Raw genomic sequence first — 23,612 nt, forward strand, 5'->3', positions numbered from 1 at the left:
TGGAAATGCAGAGACTGCCATTACTGGCCTTCTGAATATGTAAATTGATTTGTATACTTTGACTCCTTGACCTGCAACAAGTATGCAGATTAGGAATTTATGGTCTAAATACTTGGGTAAAAGTACTATAGCATAAGGGTCAGTATGACAGCCTGGTGACTGGCTTTCTCAGGCAAGCGTAGTAATGGCAACCTCTGATTTGGTTTTGAATTGAGTGCGCAGGGGTTAGAACCTCTGCTGTTGAGATTGCTTTACGTTTTTCCTGTTAGGGCCTGGAATTATGGGAAATCTCTCCAGTAGGGGCACAGACCAAACCCACTAAGTGAGGTTAGAACATCTGACTATTTTTTTTTATTGTGGATTGTGCCTCTGTCTTGGTGACAGCAGAACACTTATTTCTAATATAAATTTCACATGAACAGTAAGGGGGGAGGAGTGCATCCTCATGAGTGATCACAGTAGGTAAAAATCCTTCAGTGTGCAGCATAACCCCCCCCCCCCCCCAAATATCTACTTACCGAAGCCTAATTTCAAACTAGCGATGGGCACGAGTTCGAAGAGCAGCGGGTCTCATCCTCATTGGCAGAGATGCAGGTGCCATTGCTGTTAAACAAAGCCGGTGAGGGCTGAGCTATGCTCTGTGTTTTATGGACACAGAGCCAACTCCAGAGTAAGCATGCACAAGGTCCCCCCCCCATAGCAGTTGGTGAGGGAAAGGGGCCCAGAGCACTGGCAGGGGACCTGAGAAAATGAGGATTTGGTCTGTTCTGTGTAAACAGTTTCACAATGCAGGTATACTTGATGTTTTATTTGTAAAGGATTTTTAACACTTTAACTTTTCTCCACTCTATTGGAAAGCAAGGCTAAGGGTTTTACAATCTCAGAAGGATGTTGGTCCTTCAAAACCCTTCCCTGGACTGGACTAAAAAAAAACCTCTACTTGCTCAGCTCCCTTCAGCAGTGATCACAGTGAATGGAACTTGGATTGTGTGAGGGGCTGTGTTGATGGCATCAGTTTGCCAGCAGTCTGAGAATTTTGGTAGGTGTAGTTGGCCTCCTGACTTCACGTGGGTTTTGCATTCCTATATATCTGTATGGGAAAGTAAAACCTGTCTCATCTGACCAAAAGCCTATTGACAGGCATATAGTGAGTTTTTACATTTTGATCTGTTAGAGTGAGACTTGCTAGTATGTGCTCACTAGTGAGTTTATGATCACTCCTGAGTTACCTTTGAGCTAAAACAACTTAACATGCCCTTTGTCATTTTCCAAATTGTTCTTGGAAAATAGAAAGTGGGAGTGGTGCTTTTTACTGACTCTGATTTCTTACTTTCAGTTTTAGAACATAGTCCCAAGAGGACCCTGGTATTTCTCAGTGCCCCCCTCTTGTGGTTTTTTTTATCCCCCCCCCCCCATAACCCCCAGCATATTATAAGGAAGTATTTCATGCAGCTATTTGGTGCCAAAACCTTGGACTTGTTCCACTTTTGTTAAATGTTTAATCAGTCCTAAAGAGCTTTATAATTTTTTTATGTAAATAACCACTGCCAAGTAATAAGTAAACCTTCCATTCCTGGTTGGGCAATTTTCAAGTGCCTTGTAGTGGATAGCACTTTTTCCATTCAAACATATTGGCTTTGTACATTTTGCCTGTATTTGTTAATCTTCCATTTTCTCCTGTTTTGTAACTACATATTGCTGTAATGTTAATTCTGATCCTTGTAACTTTTTTTATTAATAAACATGTACAGACACTACTAAGGTTTTAACTCATTTAATATAAAATACTATAGCTGTGACAATAGATCTGCAGCATTGTCCACATCTGCAGGGGCTTCTGGTGTTGGCTTGGAAATCTAGAAAGATCAAACACATAGAAATACAGTTCTTAGTTTCCACAAGTTAATGAATTTTGCATTTCTACATTTTATTTAATCTTCCATCTGTCACAAGTACCCTCAAAGAATTTGCTTCCCAACTAGCAGTGGGTGACTGTGAAACATGAGAACATAAACCAGGTACTCTGCAAAAGAGGAATATAGACAAGAATATCTCTGGAAACAGCTGTAAATGATATGTAACTCTGCTATAGGATTTATTGAAGATCTTCTTTTTTTCCCCGTCTTGACGAAGGTCACTTGGGGGGATTTAGTGTGCACTTATAAAGAAGAGATGGTCTTCAGGTGGAAATGATGAATCAATTATGAGTTGGCTTTGGAATATTGTAAGTTTTTTTTTTTTTTTTTTAAATCAAAGAGCTGGAATAATGCCTTTGACCCAGCCCTTCACTAGAACAGGATAAATTAAACCGATATACATTTTTCCAGGCTTCCTTGTTACAATTAGACCAACCACTCTGATCCAGTAGCAAACTACGTGTTCAAAAGCCTCATGTACTTGCTCCAAAGTCTTCAAACCTAAAAACCCTGCTCTGGCACCATGTGTAGCTGCCAATACACATGAACAGCTGGATGCAGCCTGTACATGTGGATAAATGTCTGTGCAGAGGCAATCAGTGTTTAACCGCTTGCCAACCAGTAATGTACCTGCTATGTCATTGGTCTTCAAAGTGGTTGTACTGGGATGCTGCCTGCAGCTGCAGGCATTACCCTTGTACCATTTTATTTTTAATCAGAGCCAATAGCTTATTGTTGGCTCTCTTGTAATAGCAATCAGAGCTGCTAACTAGCAGCTCAATCACTTTCCAGCAGCGGTAGGGGACATCCCACCAGAGGCCTGAACTAGCAGCTCCCTGACACCCAAACAAAGCTGGATCGGGTCTCCGCTATGGTAACCTAGAAGTGGATGACCTAATCTTAATTTTTTGAAAATGTTGACATGAAAAAGTGATAAGTATTCAAAAACATCAGTCTTGGTGTTTTGAATTCCTTTAACTGCAGAGGGATTTTGGGTCTTGTCCCCAGATTCTCCCCCCATAATGAGTACCTGTCACAAGGATGTTTACATTCCTTATGACCGCAATAAAAGTAAAAATTAGAGAAAGTGCCCTGCACCACAAACGCATGCATTAGTCTTCACTCCCACATGTAAAGTATCGCCGTATCATGTGCAGTAATGCTAGCACCAGACCTGATCTGTAAATCAGAAGTGGTAACCTGTAAAGGCTTTCAACCGCTTGCCGACCGCCGCACGACTATTTACTGCGGCGGTCAGCCCCTCACAGGCAAAGCGATGTAGGACTACGCCGCTAGCCTGTGAGGCTCTAGGGAGGGAGCGAGTGTGCGCCGCCGGCGGCGCGGTCACGGGCTCCCGTGTGCCCGGCGGACCCGATTGTCCGTTACACCGGAAGAGAGGCAGGCGGCTAATGTAAACAAAGCCGCCTGTCATTCTTCCTTGTGTAAGAATGGCGATCACACGGTTCTATGTAGGACCGTTGATCTCTGTTCTTACACTAGTAGCCACAGCCAATCAGTTAGAAACATGCCCCTAGGGACACACTTAACCCCTCTCTCTCCAATAAAGTTAACTCCTTCACTGCCAGTGTCATTTTTACAGTAACAGTGCATATGTATAGCACTGATTACTGCAGTAATGTCACTGGTAACCCCAAAAGTGTCAAATGTCAGTCAAGGGTCCGATCTGTCCGCCGCAATGTCAGTCCCGCAAAAAAAAAAAAAAAAACGCAGATCGCAGCCATTACTCGTTAAAAAAAAAAGACAAATCGTAAACGCAATAACTTTTTCGCAAACCAATCAAAATACGCTTTTTTGTGATTTTTTTTTTTTCGTTTGTTTTTTATATACCAAACACAGGTAGCATAAAACAAATTGGCCTAAAATGTTAAATTTTGATTTTTATATTTTTTTTTTTGGGGAATTTCATATAAAAAAAATGTGAAAAATGTTATTTTTGCAAATTTTACGTTTTTTGTTTATAGCGCATGATCAAAAATCGCACAGGTGATCAGATGCCACCAAAAGAAAGCTCTGTTTGTGGGGGAAAAAAAGGACATCAAATTCGTTTAGGTACAGCGTCGCACGACCACGCAATTGTCCGTTAAAGTCACGCAGTGCCAAATCGCAAAATACCCCCTGGTCAGGAAGGGGGTAAAATCTTCCGGGACTTAAGTGGTTAAATTGTCACCTATGGATAGTAAAATTTACATCATTTGGCACTGCTGCACAGGCGTACCTTACTTTAAAGTGACAGTTTTTTTTTTTTCAGTAGGCAATCTGTTTTTGTAAAAAAACAAAGGTGCTTTATTGTAAACAAGCAAGACTGCATAACTGACCATTTCAAGCACAGTAGTCAACAAAGGAGCATACAAACATGATAACAATGGCTAGCAGGTGTATTCACTACAGAACCGTGAAATGGCAAATGTGCATACATAACAATACAGTGACAATGGGAAGAATCTCTATTCCTGAGGGAGAAATAATTTCTATCCCGAGGACATAGGAAGAAAGGGTCAGAGAAAAATGTGACTAAATTAGGGGGGGGGGAGAGAGTGTAGCCAGTCAGTATCAGAGTATACATAGCTTTCTATTCTTATAGTTGCAAGAACATCTAGGTTGGGGACCGTACTTTATGGCATCCCCCCTATTCATGTACCGTATCCCACAAAAGTGAGTACCACCCCTCACATTTTTGTAAATATCTTTTCATGTGACAACACTGAAGAAATTACACTTTGCTACAATGTAAAGTAGTGAGTGTACAGCTTGTATAACAGTGTAAATTTTCTTTCCCCTCAAAATAACTCAACACACAGCCATTAATGTCCAAACCGCTGGCAAAAGAAGTACACCCAATGTCCCAATTAGCCATTGTCCCTCCCTGGTGTGACTCGTTAGTGTTACAAGGTCACAGGTGTGTTATTTTTGGTAATGTTATCGTTCTCCCTTTCTCTTACTGGTAACTTGAAGTGCAACATGGCACCTAACGGCAAAGAACTCTTCGGTATCAAAAAAAAAAAAAATGTTGCTCTACATAAAGATGGCCTAGGCTAAAGGGGGCCAAGACCATACAGCGGTTTAACAGGACAGGTGCCACTCAGAACAGGCCTTGCCATGGTTGACCAAAGAAGTTAAGTACACATGCTCAGCGTCATAGCCAGAGGTTGTCCTTTTTGGGAAATAGACGGAGTGCTGCCAGCATTGCTGCACAGGTTGAAGGGGAGGGAGGTCAGCCTGTCAGTGCTCAGACCATACACTGCATCAAATTGATCTGCATGGCTGTCATCCCAGAAGGAAGCCTTTTCTAAGGGGTGGGGGTCAGACTGCATCAAAGTGATCTTTATAGCTGTTGTCCCAGAAGTGTCTTCTAAAGATGATGTACAAAGCCTGCACACAGTTTGCTGAAGACAAGTGGACTAAAGACATGGATTATTGGAACCATGTCCTGTGGTCTGATGAGACCAAGATAAACTTATTTGGTTCTGATGGTGTCAAGTGTGTCTTGCCTGCAGTCAAGAAAGGTGGTAGGAGTTTCATGGTCTGTGGCTGCATGAGTAATGCACTGGGGGAAACCATAAATGCCAACATGTATTGTGACATACTGAAGCAGAGCATGATCTCCTCCCTTTGGAGACTGGGCAGCATTGCAACATTATAAAAAAAAAAAAAAAAAAAAACCTAAACACACCTTCAAGACGACCACTACCTTGCTATAGCAGCTGAGGGTAAAGTGATGGACTGGCCCAGCATGTCTCCAGACCTATTGAGCATCTTTGGGGCATCCTCAAATGGAAGAGCGCAAGGTATCTAACATCCACCAGCTCTGTGATGTCGTCATGGAGGAGTGGAAGAGGACTCCAGTGGCAACATGTGAACTCCATGCCCAAGAGGTTTAAGGCAGTGCTGAAACATAATGGTGGCCATATAAAATATTGACACTTTGGGCCTTATTTTGACCTTTTCTCATTTGTTGCCAGCTGTTTAGACATTCATAGCTGTGTTATTTTGAGGGGACAGCAAATTTACACTGTTATACAAACTAGGGCTGCACGACATTGGGGGAAAAAAAGTATATTGCGATATTTCGTTTTTAACGATATATATCGCAATATTTCTCCCAGACAGTCTCCGGAGGAGGGATCAGTTAGCAGAGCTCAGCTCTGGGGATCCACCACACTCGTAGAACTTCTCCCGCCCGAGCCTTGTGTCAGAGCCAGAGTGTAGAGGAAGCGGGCTGTCGGTAGCAGCCTTTGTCCCGCGGTGCTCCAGACATCTCTCCCCCCTCTCCTGCTACAAACACTGTAGCCTCTCCGCCGCCATGCAATCCGCCCCGTACTCCAGCCCTCCCTCTTAGTCAACAGCTGACCATTACTCCGCCCATTGTCTCTCCTGATCCCGCCCCCGATGCAGCCAGGAGAGACAATGGGCGGAGTAATGGTCGGCTGGATACTAGAGGCAGAGCTGGGACGGATGCAATCACTGTGAGTCCTCCCCCCGAGTCCCGACTTCTCCCTGCCCTGCCTAATGCCTGGATATCGTGGCTTCGGCGATATGAATATCACATCGACTATCGTTCAGCCCTAATACAAACTACTCTTTACATTGTAGCAAAGATATATTAAAATATTTACAAAAACATGAGGAGTGTACTCACTTTTATGATACTGCAAGTCAGTTTGTATAAGAGTGAGGCAGCATTCATCATGTCCTCCCAAGAGGACACAGCCGGTGGGACTGAGGAGGACCATTTCATCAGGATTTCTTTTTGGGCATAAAATAGTGGATATTCTATGCGCGAGCGCCGCTCATTATCTCTGATTCCCAATAAGGTTAAGGAAGGGGGTAGGCGATAATGTAAGATCTAATCTAAGAATGCTTGGTATCTATTTACTCAGCGTAACATCACCTTTTATATTTAAAAAAAAATTGGGTATGTATTGTTTTTTTTACATTAAAATTCAAAAAATGATTTGTTCCAAAAACATTGCATTTGAAAGAAAGCCCTGCAACTATACCGTGTGACAAAAAAAAAAAAAAAAATAGCAAAATCCACCAATTTATTCTCTAGGGCCTCTGCTTAAAAAAAAATTATAAAATTTTGTGGGTTCTAAGTAATTTTCCAGCAAAAAAAAACTGTTACATGTAAACAAAGTGACAGAAAAAGCTCAGTCCTTGCGTAGTTCCACCCAAAAGTGGAACTTCTGCTTTAAATACTCCTGACATGCTACGTTTAGCATGTCTCTTTTTGGGGGGGGGCTAGATTTGACAGGAACCTGCTCCTGCTTCCACTCGGGCCTAGGCGGCTTGAGCGGAAGTTCTCCTCTCCCCCTCCCTGCAATCGCCTGGGACGTCACAGGTCCCAGAAGATTGCTTGGCCATTCACAACACGCCGCAAGCTGTCACAGCCGGATGCCCACACTAGAGATGCTGCCACCAAGAAGAGAGGAGCGAGGCTTTCGACGGCTGGATCGTGGGACAGGCGAGTGTGTGTTTATTAAAAGTCAGCAGCTACACTTTTTGTAGCTGCTGATTTTTAATAAACACAAAAATGTGTGGCACTCCGCTTTAAGTATTCCCACATACAACCATTCACTTGCATTGTCACTTGTACACAGCACAGAGAATTTATGTTTGAGGACCCTGGAGCTAATAAATGTTAGTGTGTGTGTACAAGGCAGAATACACAGGGATGCAGATCCATTAGTAAGGTCTCATTCACACCATACATGCAGAAATAAAATCTCATTGTGTGAATGAGGCCTAAAAGGTATGTCTAGAAGAGAACCACTGTATACTTGTTCTGTGTTGGTGACTAATGCTGACCTCCCAAATTTCTTCTAGACTTTTTTGATCTGGTCATGCTGTGGTTAAAGTGACACTAACACTGTTTAAAAAAAAGAATGAGTATATACACTGGAGATCAAAATGAGAGAACCTACAATTTCCTAAATTTCAAGGCCACTGCTTAGTCCTATTTAAAATGATCTAAACAGGAGTAAAAGAACAGTTTTGTTAAGCATATTTCATGAGTTTTATATATATATATATATATGAAAAAGAACATTGATCAAAATTAGAGAACACTTTCCGATACCTCCCAGTTATTGGTGTTAATTTGGCACCTTGTGCTAATTTCTTCAATTATTTGACAAACCCTATTTAACTGGCAGCCTAAAACCCCGTACACACGCAATGATTATCGGCCAACCGATAATGGTTGGAATGTGCCTAGACTGCACACTAATTTTCTCGCCCAACAAAAATCTACTTCAGAAGTGATGTCATGTGTTGGTTTGCTTTCTTTGTATTTTTTCTTCACTGAGCATGCCCAGACTTGCTCATTCGATTTTTCCCTGTCAATCTGTACTGACTGCACGAAAATCGGCCGTGTTTTGACGGCAGACAAAAATTTTATAGCCTGCACACCAGATTTTTTTTGGCCGAAAAGTCAGAGTCGGTTGTCGGAAGCATCATACCAACAAGCCGAAAATCGGCAGATCGGTCGTTGGACGAAAATTCCCTGCCAATTTTCGGCGCGTGTGTACGAGGCTTAAGTTTCCAGTTTTCACTAACTTTGCAAGATGGTGAGCTGTTCTAAAGTGACTGAAACCCTCCGGCAGCAGATTGTCCTGATGAAGGGATGACCGTTTCAGCCAATGCAAGAGAGGACAGTATAATGCAGAGAATCTCAATGGGCAATCGTTTCAACACTGCAGCGCCAATTGCTCGCCAAGTTAGGGTCCATGTACACGGGACGCTGGAAATGGACGTTTAGGAGCAGTTGGGCGTTTTTTTCAGAAGCCCCTGAACCCATCTACATTTTATCTTATCTGTCCATGTACACTAGGTCTACAGTCATTTGCAGGCAGTTGCGTTCAGGGAGTTTTTTTTAGAACGCAATTATTTGCGTTCGAACGTGTGTTTCCCGGTGTTTCAAACGCGTCCGAACGCGATGACCCGCGTTCAGCGTTCGTTTTTCCATTTTAAAGGGGAATCATTTTTTTTACCTCTAGGAACGCTTCTAAACGCAAACGCCGCTAAACGTGGGTACAAACACGACCGAACGGACGTTTCAAACGTCCTAAAAATTCTAGCATTCAAAGGGACTTTTAACAACGTCCCGTGTACATGGAGCCTAAGGATCTGTCTAGTTGTCTAGCAGAATTTGGATTGAAAGCCCACTCTGCAGTAACCAAACCTCTCATTAGCAGAAATAATCAAAAGGCTAGACTAACTTTTGCTGGGGAGCATGTTTGGACAGAGGAGAACTGGTCCAAAGTTCATTTTAATTATGAAAGCAAGTTTAATTTATTTGGGTCCGATGGAAAACTTCTTCGACAATATGCGGTTCCTTCCATGAGTTAATCATCCAATCTGCCAGCAATTTTCATGCACGACAATGCCCACTGTCACACAGCAAAACGTGTAAAACAGTTCCTCGAAGCTGAAACCATTGAAACAATGAAATGGCCAGCCCAGAGTCCTGATCTAAACCTCATAGAAAACCTAGAAAATCCTTGGCGACAAAGTTATGGCCAAGAAACCCAAAACAGTCACTGAACTGTGGGAGAGACTGGAGGAAGAGTGGAACAAAATCACACCAGAGCAGTGTGAGAGACCAGTGATGTCCTGTGGCTGCAGATGTGCTGAAGTCATTGGAAGCAAGGCCCGCGCACGCCCTGAAAAGGGACAGTGTAAATAAGGAGAAAATTTTTTATTTAAGCGTCCCGTCCTTCCGAGCTCGCGCACAGAAGTGAACGCATACGCAAGTTGCGCCCACATATGTAAGCGGTGTTCAAACCACACGTGAGGTATCGCTGCGATCGTTAGAGAGCAAGAGCAATAATTCTAGCACTATACCTCCTCTAACTCAGCTGGCAACCAATCGCCTATGGAGATTTTTAAGTACCAATGTTTGTCGCCATTCCACGAGCATGCGCAATTTTGAAGCATGGCATGTTAGGTGTCAATTTACTCAACGTGAACATTATATAAAAAAAATTGGGCTAACTGTAGTTTGTTAAGACCGCATTGCAAATACGGTATGACAAAGTATTGAAACGATCGTCATTTTATTTTCTAGGGTCTCTGCTAAAAAAAAAATATATATATATATATATATATATATATACACAAACACGGGCTCCAAGTAATTTCTAGTAAAAAAAATACTGATTTTAACTTGTAAACATGTATCAGAAATAGGCTTGGTCCTGTGTGTGGTTATGATTAAGCGATTTATATCGTGAAACGCGTCAACCCGACACGTCTGTCCGTGTATTGCACTGTCTGTCTGCTGTTTTCATGGAGAATAAAGGAGTTCTATTGATTTTTTATTCAACTTCTCTGAGTGCGGTCTTTCTCTTTTTGGATGTCTACATGCTTGGATGGCGGATCTGAGATGCACCGAGTGCTGAACTTGCACCTGAGCGGCTTTTCTTCTTGTTTTGCCTTAAGTGGTTAACACAAGTATATGGTATGAGGAATATTTATTTATGTAGCAATTTATCACGTGTGACACTCACACACTCTACATACCAATCATATCTGTTTCACAATTTATTTATTGCTCTTGGTTGTAGTTCACCAGGTTTAATCAAAATATTCCCCTTAGGCAGCGCCCACCTATTCCTCCGTTGCTGTTTACATCTGTATAACCCCTGGGGTTATATTTGAGGGAGGCTGCCGCCTGTTACTGACCATAGCACGGAATCCTTCTTTACATGGTACAACAGACAGACATACATCAGGATTATAAAACAATTGGGTAACATTCTTTAACCACTTGCCGACCGCCGCACGACTATCTACGTCGGCGGTCAGCCCCTCACAGGCAAACTGATGTAGGTCTACGTCGCTTGCTTGTGAGGGTCTAGGGAGCGAGCGCGCGCCCCCGGAGGCGCGCTCCCGCGTGGTCACGGGCAAAATGTCAGTCAAGGGTCCGATCTGTCCGCCGCAATGTCGCAGTACCGCAAAAAAAAAAAAAAAAACGCAGATCGCCGCCATTACGCGTTAAAAAAAAAAACAACAAAAATTACAAAAATCTTTCCCTTAGTAAACGCGATAACTTGTGCGCAAACCAATCAAAATACGCTTTTTGCGTTTTTTTTTACCAAACATAGGTAGCATAAAACAAATTGGCCGAAAATGTTAAAAAATCTTGATTTTTACATTTTTTTGGGGGGGAATTTCATATAAAAAAAATGTGAAAAATATTGTTATTTTTGCAAAATTTACGCTCTTTTTTTGTTTATAGCGCATGATCAAAAAAAAAAAAAAAAAAAAAAAAAAAAAAAAAAAATCGCACAGGTGATCAAATACCACCAAAAGAAAGCTCTGTTTGTGGGAAAAAAAGGACGTCAAATTTGTTTAGATACAGCGTCGCACGACCGCGCAATTGTCCGTTAAAGTCACGCAGTGCCGAATCGCAAAATACCCCCTGGTCAGGAAGGGGGTAAAATCTTCCGGGGCTTAAGTGGTTAAGCCTCGTACACACGATCAGATTATCGGATGAATTTTCTTTAATTTTTTGTTGCATGCTAGTCTCATATGGAAAGTGAAGAGGTTACTTTCATACGAAAATTCTCGAACGACAGAATTCAACTTCAGAAGTGATGTCATGTGTTGAATTGTTTTGTATGTATTCTTTCGTTTCTGAGCATGCCTAGCCTTGCTCTTAGGATTTTTTTCAGACTAAAATTTTACTAATTAAACAAAAATCGGACGTTGTGTTTACATACGATAAAAATTTTATAGCCTGCACATCCAGTTTTTGTCGCTTGAAAATTCGTAATCGGCAGTCGAAAGCACTATACTAACGATCCGAAAATCGGCAGATCGTTTGTCGGACTAAATTTTACTTCCAATTTTCTTATCGCGTGTACGGGCCTTAAGATGTTGGTGTATGGATTATAGTAGGATAATACAGTTGTTGTTTAGTGCTACTTTAATTCTCAAACTGCTTTCTGTGTGCACCCCGAAAACTCAAGCGCACAAAAGTAGTGCTAAGTTTTTTTTTTTTTTTTTTTTTTTCCCTTAATGCATTTTCTGCATTAGGAGAGGGGCAGTCCACAAGTGCCAAGACCCTCACTTAGCAATGGTGGATTATAGGCAAATGGGACAAAGAGCAAGATGTCTGCTGCAGACCCGGAGGAGTTCCTCTTAGGTTGATAGCGGGTCCCTTGTTCCAAAGCAAAGTCCTCCTGATTCAGGGTCCCTCAGACGTGGGACAGGCATTGGACTTCTACTGAAAGTGAATGGAACCCAAATGTACTAATGCGTACATGTTGTGTTAATACACCACAAAAAAAATAGGTGTAAGTAAGTGGATCCTCATTCTCAAGTCTGTGCTAAATAAAATAATTGTCATATAGCTGCTAGAGATAACTAAACCACCAGTACAATAAATCAACTGTGTAGCTTGGATAACAGGTTGTTTAACCCCTTTAAGACCGGAGGATTTTCCTGCTTAATGACCAGGCCACTTTTTTCAACTTGGCACTGCGTGACTAACTGACAATTGCGCAGTCATGCGATGCTACACCCAAACAAAATTTACGTCCTTTTTTTCCACACAGACAGCGCTTTCTTTTGGTGGTATATGATCACCTCTGCGCTTTTTATTTTTTGCGATATTAATAAAAAAGAGCGAAAATTTTTGCGGAAAAATTAACATTTTCTACTTTGACAGTTAAAAAATATCCAATATATTCAATTGTTGTCATATTTAGGCCAAAATGTATTTAGATACATGTCTTTGACAAGAAATTTCTTAATGAGCGTATTTTTAACCACTTTAGGACTGGAAGATTTTACCCCCTTCCTTACCAGGCCATATTTTGCGATTCGGCACTGCGTTACTTTAACGGACAATTGCGTGGTCGTGCGACACTGTACCCAAATAAAATTTATGTCCTTTTTTTCCCCCCACAAATAGAGCTTTCTTTTGGTGGTATTTGATCACCTGTGCGATTTTTCATTTTTAAAAAAAAAAAAAAAAAAACATTTTTCACATTCCGATATATAACATTCCCCCCAAAAAATTTACAAATACATTTTTTTTAACATTTTAGGCCAATTTGTTTTCTGCTACATTTTTGGTAAAAAAAATTGCAATAAGTGTATTTTGTTTGGTTTGCGCAAAGGTTACTAACTACGGGAAAGATTTGTCATTTTTATTGTTTTTTTTTTTACTAGTAATGGCGGCGATCTGCGATTTTTTGCGGGACTGTGACATTGTGGCGGACAGATCGGATCCCTAACTGACATTTTTGACACTTTGGGGGGGACCAGTGACATTACTACAGTAATCAGTGCTAGAAATATGCACTGTTACTGTAATAATGACACTGGCAGGGAAGGGGATAACACTGTTGGTGATCAAGGGGTTAAATGCGTGCCTCATGCTTACTGACGTGTGTGGGGGTGGGGGTTCTGTGACGGAGATCCCAGGTTCAGCTATGCTGAATCCTGTGATCTCTCCCTGTCTGTCACAGAGAAGATCCGCCCACTTTGTTTACAGAAGCAGGCGGATTTTCTCACTCTTTCCCCGACGATCGGGGAAGAGAGACGGTGATCGCCGCCTCTCCTCCTCCGGCCCGACTCCCGCTGTGTCTAACCACAGCGGGAGCGAGTCTCTGGCAGCGCGCACCCCGCCGAGACAGGGAGGAATCCAGGACCCAGTGCTGCAGTAGCAGCAACGTGAGCAGTCCAGAAGTGGTTAAAGTCAATGAACGGTCTCTGTCCATTTCTTGTGTCACACTGGGCCATAGACTCACACCAGAAGCCCTAACTACAGTATAATAGCATAGCTCCCAACTGTCCTCCTCATTTGTCCCATCTATAAAGTTGTATATAAAATGCACTTTTTATCTTTCAAAAAGTCTTTCCCAGTGCTAAACCTCTCATCCAATGTTTACATTCCTGCATTGGTAAATTTCAAAAGCCAATATAAAGGAATAATAGTGGTTGGAAAAAAATATATATATAATCCTCCTTTAGGGGGCGTGTCCTATGCCTACACACTTTTGCTAATAGGTGCCACTATCACAAAAAGTTGTGGGGTATGCAATAGGCATAATCATTCCAAACAGCTGCAGGTGCCAGATTTCCAGAACTCCCATAATGTTTCATAGGAGGATCATTAGTAATATGAATAAAATGCTTTTATCTTTGCATGCCAATTAGTTACCTGCATAAAAACCTGGACCTAATGGGTGTCCACAAATTTCTTGTGTTATTTAATTCACTAACATGCTTTTATTACCTGGCTTGGCTTTGCTTTTGATGCAGCCATCTTTTTCAGCTGGGCAACATCTTTGTGCAGTTCTGTGAAAGCTTTGTTGACTTTGCTCACTTTGTCATTGTTGGAGACACTGATCTAATAAAAAGACATATATACAGTATATAGACACTGATCTAATAAAAAGACATATATACAGTATATAGACACTGATCTAATAAAAAGACATATATACAGTATATAGACACTGATCTAATAAAAAGACATATATACAGTATATAGACACTGATCTAATAAAAAGACATATATACAGTATATAGACACTGATCTAATAAAAAGACATATATACAGTATATAGACACTGATCTAATAAAAAGACATATATACAGTATATAGACACTGATCTAATAAAAAGACATATATACAGTATATAGACACTGATCTAATAAAAAGACATATATACAGTATATAGACACTGATCTAATAAAAAGACATATATACAGTATATAGACACTGATCTAATAAAAAGACATATATACAGTATATAGACACTGATCTAATAAAAAGACATATATACAGTATATAGACACTGATCTAATAAAAAGACATATATACAGTATATAGACACTGATCTAATAAAAAGACATATATACAGTATATAGACACTGATCTAATAAAAAGACATATATACAGTATATAGACACCGATCTAATAAAAAGACATTTATACAGTATATAGACACTGATCTAATAAAAAGACATTTATACAGTATATAGACACTGATCTAATAAAGACATATATACAGTATATAGACACTGATCTAATAAAAAGACATTTATACAGTATATAGACACCGATCTAATAAAAAGACATATATACAGTATATAGACACTGATCTAAAAAATACATATATACAGTATATAGACACCGATCTAATAAAAAGACATTTATACAGTATATAGACACTGATCTAATAAAAAGACATATATACCGTATATAGACACTGATCTAATAAAAAGACATATATACCGTATATAGACACTGATCTCATAAAAAGACATATATACCGTATATAGACACTGATCTAATAAAAAGACATATATACAGTATATAGACACTGATCTAAAAAATACATATATACAGTATATAGACACCGATCTAATAAAAAGACATATATACCGTATATAGACACTGATCTAATAAAAAGACATATATACAGTATATAGACATTGATCTAATAAAAAGACATATATACAGTATATAGATAGAATTGATTCATAATACCAGTCATATCCAGCTATAAATAGAAACATAATACCTACTTTCTTTAGTGTGGACTTTACTGGTTTGGCTTTGTTTTTGGCTTTTACACTTCGACTGTTTGCGACATGAAATACATTACTTTGTTTCGGTCCTTTTCCTTTGTTTTTGGCCATTGTTTACTAGGAAAGAAAAAAAATGTATTGAGGGATAAGAATTTTTTTTATGCTGAAAAAGCCCCCCTCGGCTTATACTCAAGTGAGGGTCCCACTTACCTGTTCTCCGGTTCAGTGCGCATGCGCCGCCACCTCTCGGGAAAGCCCGAACACGTTTGGCTATTCCCGGGAAGACGGCGCATGCGCGGTGACATGTTGGCGCTGGGCGGCGCCATTTTTAAATGTAAGGCGTCTCACCGAAAGGTCAGTGAGACTCCTCCGCAGCCACTTCATCTCCTCAGGAGATGCAGTGCTGCAGGCATGGTACAGAAGATTCTCCTGTACCATGCCCGTAGCACTGCATCTCCTGTACCATGCCCACAGCCCTGCATCTCCTGTACCATGCCCGCAGCCCTGCATCTCCTGTACCATGCCCGCAGCCCTGCATCTCCTGTACCATGCCCGCAGCCCTGCATCTCCTGTACCATGCCCGCATCTCCTGTACCATGCCCGCAGCCCTGCATCTCCTGTACCATGCCCGCAGCCCTGCATCTCCTGTACCATGCCCGCAGCCCTGCATCTCCTGTACCATGCCCGCAGCCCTGCATCTCCTGTACCGTGCCCGCAGCCCTGCATCTCCTGTACCGTGCCCGCAGCCCTGCATCTCCTGTACCGTGCCCGCAGCCCTGCATCTCCTGCACCATGCCCTCAGCCCTGCATCTCCTGTACCATGCCCTCAGCCCTGCACCTCCTGTACCATGCCCTCAGCCCTGCACCTCCTGTACCATGCCCTCAGCCCTGCATCTCCTGTACCATGCCCTCAGCCCTGCACCTCCTGTACCATGCCCTCAACCCTGCACCTCCTGTACCATGCCCTCAGCCCTGCATCTCCTGTACCATGTCCGCAGCCCCTGTTTTGGGTCTTGTGGTGGTCCAGTAGCTGCTGCATTTCCCACCCTAGGCTTATACTTGAGTCAATACGTTTCCCCAGTTTTTGGTGGTAAAATTAGGTGCCTCAGCTTATATTTGGGTCGGCTTATACTGGAGTATATACGGTAAGTATAACATATGTTTTTTCAAAAAACAAGAAGCTTAAATACCACTTTAACTGACATCCCCAGTAAAAGTAAGAGACTGCGGAGTTGATTTATCAAAACTTAAGAGTGCAATGGTAGCCGTAAGCTTCTAACTGTAGCTAGTTCAACTAAGCTGACTGGTTTCTACCCACAGCTGCACCAGACCTTAGCACTCTCCAGTTTTATCATCAACTGAGTTGGGATGCCTTTGGAGATATGTGAGCTCTGACATCTGTATGTGTTGCATTCTTGATGCTTATATGAGGATAGGACTATGTTAGCAGCTGAAGACAGGAGTTAGTGCATTTGTACATTGCAGTATCTGTGGACCAAATGGGATCTGGTGGTGGATCCAGCAGAAGAGGATCTTAGGGAAAGTACTACACATACATTTTAAAGTGGTTGTCAAGCCACTTGCAGGACTTTGTATAATCCGGTTCATCTCCTAAGCCTGTGTTCCTCTGTGTTTTATAATAAAAAAAAAAAAAAAAAAAAATGCTGTATATACCCGATTTCAGTGTGCTGCTCTGCGATCACATGACTAGCCGGCTCTCTCCTCTCCCCGTCTGACAGGTGGGGGGGAGGGGAGATTCCCCTGCTAACGTCACTCAGGAGGAGGGAGAGAGAGAGAGAGAGAGAGAGCCAGCCGGTCACATAAACACCAAGCAGCACACTGAAATCAGGTATATACAGCATTTTTTTAATAAAACAAACAGAGACAGAGGCACACAGGCTTAGGAGACAGACAGGATTATATAACATATTAACATTTATTTGAGCAACAGGAGGGGCGAGGAGGACACAGTAAAGTAGAGAGCAGGGCTGCAGATGACGGAGGCATGTAACTGACCACGGTGTCAGGGCTCAGCAGCCATGATACACCATGGTCAGTGTACAGAGGGGAGGGTAGAAACTGGCAGAATCAGACAGGTTTTTTTAGGTAATAGAAGGGGCCAAATGACACAGCACAAGCACTGTACTGTATAACATGCTTTAAGGAAACAGGATCAATTGTTTTTCTTTTTAGGGTAACAAACCCTTTAATAGGAATCTGGCAGCAGATCCAACAGCAGAGATCATAGAGAAGATCTGGTGACTACACGTGAATCTCAAAGCCCTTATGAAGGGCTTAAAATAAACAAGCATGTTATACTTATCTGCTCAGTGCAATGGAATTGAACAGAGCAGCCCAGAACCTCCTCTTTTAGGGTTCCCAGCTGGCACTCTTGGCTCCTCCTCTTGTGTCTTCCACCATAGCAAACCACTTGCTATGGAGGCAGATGTGCAGACTTGCTCATGATCCAGGCTGTGTGCATCAATAGAAACACACACAGCTAAGCCCTCATTATTTGATTGACAGCAGCAGCAGTCAATGGCTCCCAGTACAGCCTCTTTGTCCTGTGAATGCAGGGAGAGAGGAGACAGCCACTATGGAAGGGCACAGAGCTGAATTGAGTGAAGGCTCAGGTAAGTATTTAGAGGGGTGAGGGGGCGATACTGCTACTGGGTCTTTAATACCCTAATGCAGGGAATGCATTAGGGTAAAAAATTATCTTGGCTTTAGAACCTCATACTGCTCTGCCTGGAGTCCCCCGCTGGCACTGTCACCTCCTCCTTGCTTCAGCTGCCCCCTGAGCAAGCTATGTGCTAAAGAGGCACTGATGCATGCGTGCTCCTGACCCGGGCTGTGTGCATCCATAGACACACAGTCATCGTTGGGGACCAGAAAGCTCCCAATGCATACTTGTGATCGGGAGCTTTCTGATCATGTGACCGCTGTGGCAGCCAATCACAGCAGTCAAATGGCCGAATGCCCACCTCCGCCATCTAGAATTTCTTAAGGGGTCGGGAGGCAGCGGGAAATGTTTAAGGTAAAAAAAAATTCAAACCACTTTAATAAAGATCTTGCAGCTGATCCAACAGCAGAGATAACAGGTGATTCCACGTGAATACTAATATGGGATCTGGCAGTGGATCCAGAAGCAGGGATCTCAGGGAAGGTATGGAGACTATACATGAATCTAAATGGAGATCTGGCAATGGATCCAGCAGTAAGGATCTCAGTTGTGTCTGAAGGACAAAGCATTCACAGTGCGCTGGAAGCAGGTCCCAGGGGCCATGCGGGAGGCAGGGTTCTGGAAGGATGTCAATGGACACCCCTAAGCAGAAATCTCAGGGAAGGTATGGGGACTATACATGAATCTGAATGGGGATCTGGCAGTGGATCCAGCAGCTGGAAGCTCAGGGAAGATACAGGGACTATACATGAATCTGAATGGGGATCTGGCAGTGGATCCAGCAGCAGGGATCTCAGGGAAGGTAGGGGTGATTGGCCTTTTACCGTGATCTGTGACCAGCTGTGTGCTGGAAGCACGTCCCAGGGGGCACGCGGGAGGCAAGGTTCTGGAAGGATGTCAATAGACGCCCTCAGCAGGAATCTCAGGGAAGGTATGGGGACTACATGTGAATCTGATTGGGGATCTGGCAGTGGATCCAGCAGCAGGGATCTCAGGGAAGGTATGGAGACTATACATGAATCTGAATGGGGATCTGGCAGTGGATCCAGCAGCAGGGATCTCAGGGAAGATCTGGGTACTATACATGAATCTGAATGAGGATCTGGCAGTGGATCCAGCAGCAGGGATCTCTGGGAAGGTATGGGCACTATACATGAATCTGAATGAGGATCTGGCAGTGGATTAAGCAGCTGGAATCTCAGGGAAGATACAGGTACTATACATGAATCTGAATGGGAATCTGGCAGTGGATCCAGTAGCAGGGATCTCAGGGAAGGTATGGGGACTATACATGAATCTTAATAGGAATCTGGCAGTGGATCCAGCAGCAGGGATCTCAGGGAAGGTATGGGGACTATACATGAATCTGAATGGGAATCTGGCAGTGGATCCAGCAACAGGGATCTCAGGGAAGGTATGGGGACTATACATGAATCTGAATGGGGATCTGGCAGTGGATCCAGCAGCAGGGATCTCAGGGAAGGTATGGGGACTATACATGAATCTGAATGGGAATCTGGCAGTGGATCCAGCAACAGGGATCTCAGGGAAGGTATGGGGACTATACATGAATCTGAATGGGGATCTGGCAGTGGATCCAGCAGCAGGGATCTCTGGGAAGGTATGGGGACTATACATGAATCTGAATGAGGATCTGGCAGTGGATCCAGCAGGAGGGATCTCAGGGAAGGTATGGGCACTATACATGAATCTGAATGGGGATCTGGCAGTGGATCCAGCAGCAGGGATCTCAGGGAAGGTATGGGGACTATACATGAATCTGAATGGGAATCTGGCAGTGGATCCAGTAGCAGGGATCTCAGGGAAGATCTGGGTACTATACATGAATCTGAATGGGAATCTGGCAGTGGATCCAGCAGCAGGGATCTCAGGGAAGGTATGGAGAGTATACATGAATCTGAATGGGAATCTGGCAGTGGATCCAGCAACAGGGATCTCAGGGAAGGTATGGGGACTATACATGAATCTGAATGGGGATCTGGCAGTGGATCCAGCAGCTGGAATCTCAGGGAAGGTATGGGCACTATACATGAATCTGAATGAGGATCTGGCAGTGGATTAAGCAGCTGGAATCTCAGGGAAGATACAGGTACTATACATGAATCTGAATGGGAATCTGGCAGTGGATCCAGTAGCAGGGATCTCAGGGAAGGTATGGGGACTATACATGAATCTGAATAGGAATCTGGCAGTGGATCCAGCAGCAGGGATCTCAGGGAAGGTATGGGGACTATACATGAATCTGAATGGGAATCTGGCAGTGGATCCAGCAACAGGGATCTCAGGGAAGGTATGGGGACTATACATGAATCTGAATGGGGATCTGGCAGTGGATCCAGCAGCAGGGATCTCTGGGAAGGTATGGGGACTATACATGAATCTGAATGGGGATCTGGCAGTGGATACAGCAGCAGGGATCTCTGGGAAGGTATGGGGACTATACATGAATCTGAATGAGGATCTGGCAGTGGATCCAGCAGGAGGGATCTCAGGGAAGGTATGGGCACTATACATGAATCTGAATGGGGATCTGGCAGTGGATCCAGCAGCAGGGATCTCAGGGAAGGTATGGGGACTATACATGAATCTGAATGGGAATCTGGCAGTGGATCCAGTAGCAGGGATCTCAGGGAAGATCTGGGTACTATACATGAATCTGAATGGGAATCTGGCAGTGGATCCAGCAGCAGGGATCTCAGGGAAGGTATAGAGACTATACATGAATCTGAATGGGAATCTGGCAGTGGATCCAGTAGCAGGGATCTCAGGGAAGGTATGGGGACTATACATGAATCTGAATGGGAATCTGGCAGTGGATCCAGCAGCAGGGATCTCAGGGAAGGTATGGGGACTATACATGAATCTGAATGGGAATCTGGCAGTGGATCCAGCAACAGGGATCTCAGGGAAGGTATGGGGACTATACATGAATCTGAATGGGGATCTGGCAGTGGATCCAGCAGCTGGAATCTCAGGGAAGGTATGGGCACTATACATGAATCTGAATGAGGATCTGGCAGTGGATTAAGCAGCTGGAATCTCAGGGAAGATACAGGTACTATACATGAATCTGAATGGGAATCTGGCAGTGGATCCAGTAGCAGGGATCTCAGGGAAGGTATGGGGACTATACATGAATCTGAATGGGGATCTGGCAGTGGATCCAGCAGCTGGAATCTCAGGGAAGGTATGGGCACTATACATGAATCTGAATGAGGATCTGGCAGTGGATTAAGCAGCTGGAATCTCAGGGAAGATACAGGTACTATACATGAATCTGAATGGGAATCTGGCAGTGGATCCAGTAGCAGGGATCTCAGGGAAGGTATGGGGACTATACATGAATCTGAATGGGAATCTGGCAGTGGATCCAGCAACAGGGATCTCAGGGAAGGTATGGGGACTATACATGAATCTGAATGGGAATCTGGCAGTGGATCCAGCAGCAGGGATCTCAGGGAAGGTATGGGCACTATACATGAATCTGAATGGGAATCTGACAGTGGATCCAGCAGCAGGGATCTCAGGGAAGGTATGGGCACTATACATGAATCTGAATGAGGATCTAGCAGTGGATCCAGTAGCAGGGATCTCAGGGAAGGTATGGGTGATTGGCCCTTTACCGTGATCTGTGACCAGTTGTGCGCTGTCCCAGGGGGCACGCGGGAGGCAGGGTTCTGGGACGATGTCCACGGATGCCCTCCCAAAATTGGAAGCCTGGGGCTCAGATGGAAGGGGGGAGAGGGGGCCCTTCATGGTGTTTTGCATCGGGGCCCTGAAGTTTCTAGTTACCCCTCTGGAAGGTATGGTGTCTATATATGAATTCTTTACCCCCAGTACAGAGTCTCTTCATCTATGTGCTCCTATTACTAAACCTGAAGATGGAGAGAATCAGGACAGCTCCAGCCAATCAGCACTGACCATGCACAGCCTTCCTCCTATATATACGAGCAGCCCCAGACATAACAAGCCGCCTACAGGCTGTTCCTGGGGTCATTCACTCTCTGCATTATCCACCCAGGCTGTACTAGAAGTAGCGCCCCCCTCCGATCCATAACCAATCCATAGGCGGCCATCCTCCCCAATGTAAACACACATTACCTTCCTCTAACATGTGGACTGTGCGGAGCCGGAAGCCGGATAACATAGAGAGAGAGGACGGGCAGCGGCGCTCTGTACACCTCCCTGGTCTCGGTGGTGGTGGGAGGAGTGTAGGGTAGAGGAGGTGATATGTGATTATCTGTGCACTGAGTGTTATCTCTCCATCACTGCTTGTTACAGTCATTGGCAGAGAAGTGAAACTCCATGTCTGTTTATCACAAACAATGTCATTGCAGGTCAGCTTCATACAAAGGAGGTGAATTAAGAAGGTCTTTGCAGCGTTTTTTAAAGGGAAAAAAACGCTAAATAATAAATAAATGAATAAAATCCCTAAAAAACCTTGGTACACAGTAACCAAATCCGCTTACATAAAGTTCCCATTGGGGGTAGGCGGATTGGGTATGCTGTGTTTTATTTTATAAAAAAAAAAAATAATAATAATATATTCAATATATATATACAGTATATATATATATATATATATATATATATATATATATATACTGTATATATATATATATATATATATATATTTTTTTTTTTTCCCTTTATTGTTACCTTGTACTCAAATTTTCTTCATTTTCCTAACTGTTGTACCAACCAATGAGACAGAAATAACAAATAACTGTAAATGTTATTGTTGAGATTGTTAAATTAAAATTCCAATAAGGGTCCATTCAAACTAGCGCGACTTGTCAGTCGCGGTGGGTCGCTCGCCATTGAATAGTACAGGAGCCGTTCTAATAGGAGCGACACAAGTCGCTCCGACTTAGAAAAAGGGTCCTGTACTACTTTGGGGCGACCTGGAGGCGACTTGCATTGACTTCAATTATATGAAGTCCGTGCAAGTCGTGCCGAGGTCACAGGTCGCCCCACCAAGTCGTGTCGCCCCAGTCTGAATGGGGCCTTAACTGGTTGCCGACCGCCGCACGACTATATACTGCGGCGGTCAGCCCCGGCCAGGCAGAGTGACGTATCGGTACGTCACTCGCCTGTCACTGACTTGTGAGCCAATTGCGGGCGGGCGCGCGCCCGCCCCGGCTCGTTCACTGACAAGTCAGTGCGTGTGACCGGGGGACCCGATCGTCCACCGGTCACTCACGATCGCTCCGGTGAAGGGAGAAAGGCGGACGGCTTATGTAAACAAGCCGCCCGTCATTCTCCCTGGTGTAAAAATGAAGATCAGACGGTTCTACTATGTAGGACCGTTGATCTCTGTTTTTACACCAATAGCCATGTCCCTTTACAATTAGAAACACGCCCCTAGGACACACTTAAAGCGGAGTTCCAGCCATTTACTCACCTGTCCAACGGTCCAGCGA

At 43.5% G+C, this 23,612-nt stretch overlaps 1 protein-coding gene across 1 annotated transcript; it reads right to left on the reverse strand.

The window, feature by feature from the left end:
• Window positions 1-1,719: 1,719 nt before the first annotated feature.
• On the reverse strand, window positions 1,720-22,387 carry RBIS (ribosomal biogenesis factor). Its single transcript, XM_082258092.1, has 4 exons — window positions 22,291-22,387; window positions 15,483-15,602; window positions 14,185-14,298; window positions 1,720-1,856 (listed from the first exon to the last, which is right to left on the reverse strand). The coding sequence occupies exons 2-4, from the start codon at window positions 15,594-15,596 to the stop codon at window positions 1,788-1,790; spliced, it is 297 nt and encodes a 98-aa protein (XP_082114218.1). The 5' UTR covers window positions 15,597-15,602; window positions 22,291-22,387; the 3' UTR covers window positions 1,720-1,787.
• Window positions 22,388-23,612: the final 1,225 nt, after the last annotated feature.

The sequence above is a fragment of the Pelophylax lessonae genome (genome assembly GCF_965119305.1).
Source record: "Pelophylax lessonae genome assembly, chromosome: 5".
NCBI classification, from domain to species: Eukaryota; Metazoa; Chordata; class Amphibia; order Anura; family Ranidae; genus Pelophylax; species Pelophylax lessonae.

Bases quoted from the DNA above. Each gene is read 5' to 3' on its own strand.
- RBIS (XM_082258092.1), bottom strand. From the start codon at position 15,596: ATGGCCAAAAACAAAGGAAAAGGACCGAAACAAAGTAATGTATTTCAT. The intron at 14,299-15,482 runs GTAGGTATTATG...TCTTTTTATTAG, and splicing joins TAAAGTCCACACTAAAGAAA to ATCAGTGTCTCCAACAATGA. The intron at 1,857-14,184 runs GTAATAAAAGCA...TGATCTTTCTAG, and splicing joins CAAAAGCAAAGCCAAGCCAG to ATTTCCAAGCCAACACCAGA.